This window comes from Drosophila miranda, chromosome XR, assembly GCF_003369915.1.
Source record: "Drosophila miranda strain MSH22 chromosome XR, D.miranda_PacBio2.1, whole genome shotgun sequence".
Classification (NCBI taxonomy): domain Eukaryota; kingdom Metazoa; phylum Arthropoda; class Insecta; order Diptera; family Drosophilidae; genus Drosophila; species Drosophila miranda.
In genome coordinates, this window is record NC_046674.1 from 51,209,575 (window position 1) to 51,219,027 (window position 9,453).

Below are 9,453 nucleotides of genomic sequence, written 5' to 3' on the forward strand. Positions count from 1 at the left end.
AAAAAATTGCTATATCTTCATCATCCATTATAAGAAAAAAAAATGAATAAGTCTTTCGCGCAAATTTAATTTACTTGTTATTTGCATCAGCTGTTTTTGACGGATGGTGGATGGTGCCAGTGTGAATCGGAGTTTCACATCTGTCAAAAAATCACACCATTCCCCCAGGATGGGCTCCGTGTGCAGAGCCCATTATTTTTCAACCATAGACAGTATCGATAGAGCTATCGATTTTGTTATCAACCCTACAGACATGTTTCTGCCGTCTGTCTCAGTCCTCTTGAAATTCACTCTTAATATAATAATAAATTCTCGCCGTATTACTATGGATATAAATAAAGTATATATTCGCAATGTGGAAGTAACAGATGAAATAAATATTGTATTTCGATATGTTAACCAAGAACTTAACGTGGATCGAGACTTTAGCTTCTGTCGAAAAAAGAGTGAGCCTGTTTTTAAACTTCTTGTGCGCATTCGAAGCAACGTCGAAAAAGAACTTGAAAAATGTTTGAATAAATCAAGCAAACGTGGCTCAACTGCTGAACAAAATTCAAGAGCCCTACCTGAGGTAAGTTTAAAAAAAAAGAAATTACATTCAGATAACATTCCTTTTTTCGAATTTAATTCTTAAAACTGAAGGTAAAAATTGAAATGTATCGTGACAGATGTGATAGCAGCTTCCATCAGATAACATTGGCTGAACTGCTACAAGACAATTTTACTGGTGTAAAACTGCGTGTGATAGATCAAATATTCGATATCTTGTTAAACCAACCGTGGGTAGATTTACTGCAACTCCCAAAGTGCATATTAGCTGGCTGCCTGATTTACCCAAGTAAATTACATATTCAGTTCGCTGTTCGTGAGCATTGCTACGGTATGTGGTTCAAATCAACACAGGTAAAACCTCTTACGTAATCTCTTCTAGTTCTCTATAAATTTAAATTCTTTTACAGCGAGATGCCAAAACGGCGAATTGGGAGAAATGTGGTGAAGGTCTTACTTATCAAATAGCGCAAAAAGACGTTGGATACTATATAAAGTTTGCTGTTATTCCACGAAATAAACAAGGAACAAGCGGACCTATGGCAGAAGAGATTTCAAAATGTGTGGTACAGGCCGGTCCAGATTTATTTCCTTTTCAGATGCGACAGCGACACACAGCAAATTTACTAAGTGAGCCTAGCCATTTTCGGGTGGTAACCTATAATATATTGGCAGACTTGTATGCGGACAGTGAATACTCTCGTCAAACCCTATTTCCCTATTGTTCACGACAATCTCTGCTAACTGACTACAGAAAACAGCTATTAATAAAAGAACTTATAGGGTACAATGCTGATTTAATTTGTCTTCAAGAAGTAGACCAAAAGATTTTCGACGTCGATTTTAAAAATGTACTGGAAATGCCACCACATAATTTTTATGGAATGATGGCACCAAAAGGCACGTGCACTGAAGGTGTTTCCGTTTTCTTTCGTAGGTCGCGTTTTGATTTGTTGGGATCTCATGTACTGCATCTGGGCAACAGCATACCGGCTTTGCCTATTTTCGAACCTCTTTGGAACAAAATTAAGACTAATGAGAAACTAGCAGCACGCATTTGTAATCGATCAACAACTCTACAGGTGCATTTACAGTGGAGATCACAAATTTTTTCACTTTAATAATTGTTTAAAAATATTTTTTCCAAAGGGCCTTAGGTTTTATCTTATTCCAAATAAGTTTTGGCATACTCTCGACTAAATTTAGTAGGTCCTTGCAAGGTATCATGCGCCACTCCGACTTCACGCGCTCGCAAAGACTCACCCAATCCCTTTGGTGCAGACTCGTACTTTTCCAATGTTTTTTAAACAGAGCCCATCGATTTTCAATGGGATTTAGATCTGGGCTATTCAGCAGGCCACTGGATTAAGTGAAAACTCGAGTTATTGGGACGATTTTTCACGAACTTAGCCTTGTGCGTCGGGCTACCGTCTTATCTTCATATTTAGGAACCCATTTTGTAAAATTTTATAGACAAATGTGTCTTCCCCACATCCGAGATAACTTTATAGCAAGACGGTAGCCCGACGCACAAGGCTAAATTCGTGAAAAATCGTCCCAATAACTCGAGTTTTCACTTAATCCAGTGGCCTGCTGAATAGCCCAGATCTAAATCCCATTGAAAATCGATGGGCTCTGTTTAAAAAACATTGGAAAAGTACGAGTCTGCACCAAAGGGATTGGGTGAGTCTTTAGAAGCGCGTGAAGTCGGAGTGGCGCATGATTCCTTGCAAGCACCTAATAAATTTAGTCGAGAGTATGCCAAAACTTATTTGGAATATGATAAAACAAAAGGCCCTTTGGAACAAATATTTTTTTAAAATTTGAAACGTACAAAAGTGGATACATGCACTTTTTTTTAACAAATTAAAATCTCTTAAGGAAAAGGATCTCTTTGAATTGAAATTATTTTTTTTTTTCTTTCTCCCTAAATTAAAGAATCTATGAAAAAAAATCACAAGAATTGATCCATTTTTAAAGATTTTACAGGCGTTTAAAGTGAAAAGTGATAAACATGTATACACATGTGCTCGCCACTATATATATATCGATAAATTATAAATGTAAACTAATAATCAAATTCCTTGCAGATATGTTTACTTAAAGTTAAGAAAACTGATAAGTACATGCTGGTGGCCAACACACATTTATATTTTCACCCGGACGCAGACCACATCAGGTTGTTGCAAATCGGGTTTGCTCTGACTTACATCGAGTACTTACATAAACAGTCTGTGAAGGAACATAATATCACTGACCCACAAAATATTGGACTAATATTTTGCGGTGACTTTAATAGTGTTCCTGATTGCGGAATCTACAAATTAATGACCGAGCAGTTCGTGGATAAACAATTTAGTGATTGGTGCAGCAGTAGGTTAAAGATAGACTTTGTTAAGAACTGATAACTTTTAATCGAAAATGTATCTCTTTTAGATCCTGATGAAGCCGTTGTAGATGTGGAGCTCGCGCAGCCTTTTAAAATGTTTTCAGCCTGCGGTAAACCTAGGTATACAAACTACACGGCTCTCTTTTCTGGATGCTTGGATTATATATTTTGCCAGCAGGATCGCTTTGAACTACTACAATGTGTACCATTTCCAACGGAAGAACAACTAACCGCTCATACTGCTATACCATCTATCTGTTTCCCATCAGATCACATTGCTCTGGTAGCCGATTTAAGCTTTGAGCCTGTCAGTTAAACTTTTTTCAAAATGTTTGGAACCATTTATTTGTATTTAAATTAGCAAATTTCGAACATTAATCAAATTCGCCATTATTAGAAAACATGTAAATCTCCCATAGTGATTTTTTATTTTTGAAAGTTTCACTACCCTTGAGTAGCGTGGGACTATTTGGCCGGCCACCAATGCGAAGCTGGAAATTGCCAAGTCAAAGAATAGTAGATGTTGGAGTACTTATTATAGTCTTACATAAATTTCATCGATGAAGTCAATTATTGTTTGGTACGCGATGATGTTTTCTTTTTATTATCATTATACTTAGTGATGAGAAGTTTTGCCTTGTTGTTTTTTTTTTTTACGAGTTGAAATCTATTTAGTTTTCAATACAGAAGCGTAACGTAACACATCGTCGCCTTATACTATATGCGTACACCTAGGGGCGTAGGGTCGCTTAGCAGGACTGGAAACGGCCGGCGGTTGTACCGCTAACCATACAGTATACAAATTATTAAATTACACCGGAACACGACGAGTATGCTGTTATTAGGTATTTATTGATTATTTTAAGTGAACAATTCCTCAGAAGCGTTAGCTAGCTGAGTGGTATCAAACATTGGAGTTATGATAGTTATTGAATTCGGTAGCGGTAGCTGACCGAATATTATGAATGAGAATTAATTGATCGAGGCGAGCGATACGCTGCGCTTTATTCGGATTCAAACTTAAGACTAATTATTAATGAAATTAAAAGCTATGATTGCAGCCGGCTTCGCGGACAGTGCTGCCGCGGCTCTGCCTTCGCTGCAGAGCGATCGCCGCCGTTCCAAGAACTTCAACGTCGCTGGCAGATGTTCGGCACCCGTGGGAACCGCTGACTTTCGCCTTGTGGGTGGTGTTGAATTACTGCAGCTGCATCCGCCAAACCTATGACTCTGGTCGTGGACCTCGCTGATATGCTAGGTCAGCACACGCCCAGTGTCGGTGGTTAACTACTCCCCCTCTCAAGATCGACCGCCCTCGGTCGCGTCATAGCTCTGAACTATTTCGGAGACTTGTAGAGCGATGCGACGTCTTCTTGCGAAGTAGTATGTTCCCGAGCTCAAGGCGAATACCACTATCACTAGGCCGAGTGATATCGTTGAGGTGGTATTGATGGCAACGCTGCCCCTGACTTCATTGATAAAGTTCAGATTCTCTGCGCTCAGCCGGTGGATGTAGGGCAGGCTAAGCGTTGTGTCGTGGCCGCTAATGTTTAGGCGAGCGGCCGCCGCTACGGCAGGGGCTCGATTCCGAATGCTGTTTCGGTTTAGGAATCGAGCGTTGTCGACGGTGGCATATGAACGAAACGTGAGGAGGTTTGTTCCATGGACCCTTATTGCAGCGCAGTCGTCGTAGCTGATGGTGGCGCTATGATCGTTTATGATGATGATGCCGTCGTCAACCACAGTGACAGGGTCGAGGTGGCTTGGTTGCGTCTGACAGTGAGCGATGTCCCCTGAATGGACCCCTTGCGCACAGGTAACGTTCTCTGACCCCTTGCAGAATGTGGCTGTCGCTGTTTGGGTGCAATTTGTCGCGGCCATGACCTTCCCGTTGCATTCGGCTACCAGGTTGTCCTGTAGCTGGAGTACCAGCCCGTCGTGCGCGACTGGGTAGATGGTGATTTTCCTGCACAGCTTGCTTACAATAGGGATTTGGATTACAAAATTTATGATATTTTCTTTACGATCTATCTTAATATTAGACACCTTCATTAAGTCTGTAATTGAAGTCCCTGTAACTTGATTGGTGAGAATTGATTCGATATCCGAGTGGTCTATAATCTCTGGATTAATTACGTTAACTTTTTCAAGAGTTAAGGTGAGCATGAGAGCCCCCATTTCGGTTATTAGCATTCTATTGCGCGTAGTGAGGGTTTCGAACAGGTGACCCGTGTCCACCTGTTGGTCTTTTGCGGTCTTCAGAATTTTGTTGACTGTGTCCGTGAGTTGATTAATTTTTTCTTGCGTCCTGGTGTTAATGTCGATTTGTCTATTATTTGCAGTGACTAGCTGCGTCTGTATTTGTTCTATGTTCCTAAGGTCGTGTGCGTCCGGCGTACCCGCTACAGCCTTAAGGGCTGTCCCCAGGAAGTCAAGGCTTCTTACCCTTCTATGGTGAATGTCGAGGGCAGTTAGCATGTCCTGTGTCTATCTCCAACAACTTCCTCATGTGAGATTGTGGAAACAAGTCTGTCAACTTCATTGTCTCGTCGGTCATGGATCTGTAGTCGGTGAGGTTAGTCGAGTGTCGTAGGTATCCGTACTGGTCCCAAAGCAGTATGTCGCCGTCCATGATGAGAATGTAGTTCGCGTGCGTGTAGTCCGTTACCCGTGCAGTCGTAGTGGTCAATAGTGAAGGTGTCAGTATTATAAGCCTAAAATGGAAAATGGAAAAAGGGATTAAAACTATAAATTACCGACGGAGGTTGTCCTTGTGGACCACCCTCCCCTTGATGAGGACCGTTGTCCCCAAGTCCGCTTCAACCGTTCTTTCATCGCAGAGGGGCGAAAGTTTGTTTCCTAGCCTGCGGTTGGTTTTTACTAGGACTCCTTCGCCTACTTCGAAGACCCTGTTTTGCCGGTTTTTATTTAGCCTAGCATTCTGCTCAACCTGTGCTTCCTCTATCTTTTTTACAATGCCCTGGATGCATTCCGGCGAAGCGGTGGTTACGACATCCTTGGGCCTTTGCTTGGTTACCGAATGAATGGAACTGTTGTATTCGACAGTAGCCTGCAAGATGAGATCAACCGTGTCTACGATTCCTCTTTGGATTTTCAGGCACCTGGCTATTTCTAATAAGGTGCTGTGGAACCGTTCCACCTGGCCGTTCGATACGCTGTGGAGTGGCGGTGCGTTTACGATGTTTACATCGTAATTGTTCAGAAGAAGAGACCTTATGGTCTCGGACTTAAGAGCGGGCTCATTATCGCAATAGACTTGCTTTGCCCTGGGGAAGACGTTCATTAGTATCAGTAGAGGGGGTCGTAAGTCCTCTATTGTCCTGGATGCAATGGGTTGCACCATTGCGAACTTGGATAGTTTGTCTACGCAGGTTAGGAAGAATTTTTTGTCTGTGGAGAAGATGTCAACGTGTAACATCTCTCCAGCCTGTGAGGGAATCGGCGTTTGGCCGAGCTCTTGGTTTTTTGGGTGCCTATCGTACTTTGCCCTTGCGCAAACCTTACAATTTAGGACCACCTCGTTGGCTAGTTTGGACATTTTAGGGAAATAGTACTCTGTCATTATTTGCTTGACATTTTCCTGCGCTGCCCTGTGGGCTCGGTTATGCTCTTTGGTGATTATTTCTCTCCTGTCACTAACGTTGAACACGTCAGCTACGAAATTCTTGCAGTGCCAGAATTTTGTGGCTGGGAAGGCCTTTATCACTTCGTGCTGGATTTTGGCCAGTGTTGGCAGGCTGCAGTGAATCGCGTTCACTACGCCTCGGTTGATGACAGACTTGACTGTCTCCACTAAGGTCTCCCTGTCGGTGAAGTTTATCAAGTGGCGAGTTTTTTCGCCGAATAAGATAAAGTTCTTTTTTAGGGGATACCGGGCCTCTTCCAACACTATTTGGTTACGGAAGCAATTCAACGGTTTGTCAGTCGTGTCGATTGTGTAGGTCAGGGACAACTCACTGTGGATCGTGGCCGCATCGGACTCCGGCTCCTCGTGGTTGTTTTGTAGGGCGTTAACGTTTTGGCGCGATAGAGCATCGGCCACGTGGTTTTCTTTGCCTGGTTTGTAAAAGATCTTGGCCCCTGTTTCGTCTATACGCGCTTTCCAGCGCTTTATTTTGGCATTTGGGTTGCTCTCGGATACCGAGAACGTGAGTGGCTGATGGTCGGTAAATATGTTAATATTTTTCGCACCATAGAGGAAGTGCCGCAGTTTGGCTAAGGCCCAGACGATAGCTAGCAGTTCTCGCTCGTTAGTAGCGTAGTTTGCTTCTCTATCCTTCAATGATCGAGATATCATTGTTATTGGGCGGCCGTTCTGAGACAGAACGGCTCCGATGCCGTAAGCCGAGGCGTCTGTGGTCAGATCGAATGGCTTTTGGTAGTCAGGGTACATGAGGGTAACGTCCTCCGAGGCTAGAATGTTTCTTAACTTTTCAAACGCGTTGCGTTGGGCCTCATTAAACTGTACCTGGATCTTTTTTGACCTGTACTTGCTGACGGATCCGTTTTCTCCTTTCAGAATGTCGGAGATTGGTTTCGCGATTGCTGCGAAATCCTTAATAAAACAACGGTAATAGCTGGCTAGACCCATGAATGATCTGACGCTAAATACAGTTTTGGGCTCAACGTAGTGCTGAATGGCTCTCACCTTTTCAGGGTCCGTTTTTGCGCCGTGTTTAGTCACGATAAAGCCGAGGTACTCGACGCTCTCTTTAAAAAATTGTGACTTTTCGCGGGCCACCCTCATGTTTGCACTATGAAGGTTCTTTAATACCCAGCCAACGTGTTTGACGTGATCCGCCTCGTTTTCAGAGAAGGCGATGACATCGTCAACGTACACGTAGCACGACTTACCGATTTGTTCCCGTAGAACATCATCGATCGTGCGCTGAAAAATACCTCCGGCATTTTTTAAACCGAAGGGGAGTCGACAAAATTCGTACTTCCCCCGTTAACTGAGAATGCCGTTTTCTCCCGATCAGATTCTGCCAGAGTGATCTGGTGGTATCCTGATTTGAGATCGAGAGTGGTGAAGTACTTTGCTTTACCTAAGTTTGCCAGTATCATGGTGATGCTCGGCATAGGGTATGTGTCGGAGATGGTTTTTAGATTCAGTTTCCTGAAATCGATTACTAGGCGTTTCTTCCTATTGCCCTTCTCGTCCGTCCCTTTTTTGTCCACTACCCATACTGGATTGTTGTATGGGGATCTGGACTTCCTGATGATGCCATTTCGTAAGAGACCGTTGACCTCTAAAGTTACGAAATCTTCGACACCTTTGGGATATGGGTACAGCTTTGAGTAGACCGCGTTTTCGTCGGTCGTACGGATTGTAGCTACTACGGCTGTGTTATAAGGCAGCGACTCGTTAGAGTCCGCGAAAGCCTTTTGGTAGCGGTCTAGCATTTTTAGGAAATCCGCTTTCACCGCAGGTGGTGCTTGAATATCTTCGTTTTTAGTGTGGTTGACGTTAGTACATTTGAGGTACTGCAGCGCCTCCGAAGTTGCACCTATTTTTATTGTGCCTTCTTCAAGACATAATACTGCCCCTACTTGTTTTAGTAGGTCAAGACCTATGATCCCATCGAATGTAGTCATGGAATCTAATAGGAAGAAGAAGGTGTCGTGTCCAAACATGGGTACCTTGCATTTCTGCGTGATGTTGTTTGAGCCATGAATGGAGTGCACGGCGAAAGGGGATTCGACAGGGGTAACGTTCTTTAGGCGTTCGTTTGGTCTGATATAATTTTTGGCCGAACCCGTGTCGATTAGAAAAGACATGTCTATCCCTGCTATTCTGCGCCGAATGAACGGCAGCAGGGACCTTCCCCTAAAAAATTGGCGTTGTCGCTATCTATGTCAGAGTCGTTGCCGTCGTCTATTTCGGCTACCGCTTCCTGTGCTACTTGTGCGTAGTTCGCCTCTTGTTCAGCAACTGCCTTTAGGAGATTTATCTTTTGCCGCCTTTGGCCAGTTGCACGATCGGAACCGGCGTGGCGTTTGCTGCCTTGGCCTTGACCCTGATTTTGAAATTTCTGCCAGTTCGTTGGTTGTCTGTATTTCGAGGACGAGGGGTCTACGTCCATAGGTTCTGGGGCTTTTTCGCCACCGGCCTGAGCTCTATCGGCGTTATAGTTGCCGTTTTGCTTTTTATAATGGGGATTTTTACCCTGGTGGTTCTGGTTGGACTGGTTCGTGCCTTGGGATTGCTGATTCTGACGGCCTTGTTGCCGTTGGTCAGAGCGTCCCTTTTCTTCCACACCCCTAGCATAGCTTGTTGCGAAAGCGTATCTTTCGTGGTTTGCTTCCACCTCCTGTGCCAATGCGAGGGCTGTTGGCAAATCGGGGGGGTGAGCGGAGAACAGTACGTCTGTCAAGCTACGCTTCAGCCCAGAGATGAATACACGGAGTGCGTCGCCTCTGAACTTTTCGCACATGCCCTTTGCCAAGCTAATGTCGTAGGTCATGTGGGCCTTGTTGGTCAACAAGGTAAG

General features: G+C 43.8%; 1 protein-coding gene across 4 annotated transcripts; it reads left to right on the top strand.

The window, feature by feature from the left end:
* Positions 1–243: 243 nt before the first annotated feature.
* Positions 244–3,354, top strand: LOC117186337 (2',5'-phosphodiesterase 12). 4 transcript variants are annotated; one of them, XM_033387010.1, is made up of 5 exons: positions 244–571; positions 643–903; positions 960–1,631; positions 2,640–2,922; positions 2,986–3,354. In XM_033387010.1, exons 1-5 carry the CDS (start codon positions 254–256, stop codon positions 3,252–3,254), a joined length of 1,803 nt encoding a protein of 600 aa, XP_033242901.1. In that variant the 5' UTR covers positions 244–253; the 3' UTR covers positions 3,255–3,354. The 4 variants fall into 4 exon arrangements, with proteins under 4 accessions (XP_033242901.1, XP_033242902.1, XP_033242904.1 ...); XM_033387011.1 differs by having other exon boundaries at positions 960–1,115; XM_033387013.1 differs by lacking the exon at positions 244–571 and having other exon boundaries at positions 788–880; positions 960–1,179; positions 1,487–1,631.
* The last annotated feature ends 6,099 nt before the right edge of the window (positions 3,355–9,453 follow it).

Bases quoted from the DNA above. Each gene is read 5' to 3' on its own strand.
- LOC117186337 (XM_033387010.1), top strand. From the start codon at position 254: ATGTTTCTGCCGTCTGTCTCAGTCCTCTTGAAATTCACTCTTAATATA. The intron at 572-642 runs GTAAGTTTAAAA...TTAAAACTGAAG, and splicing joins ATTCAAGAGCCCTACCTGAG to GTAAAAATTGAAATGTATCG. The intron at 2,923-2,985 runs GTAGGTTAAAGA...TATCTCTTTTAG, and splicing joins ATTTAGTGATTGGTGCAGCA to ATCCTGATGAAGCCGTTGTA.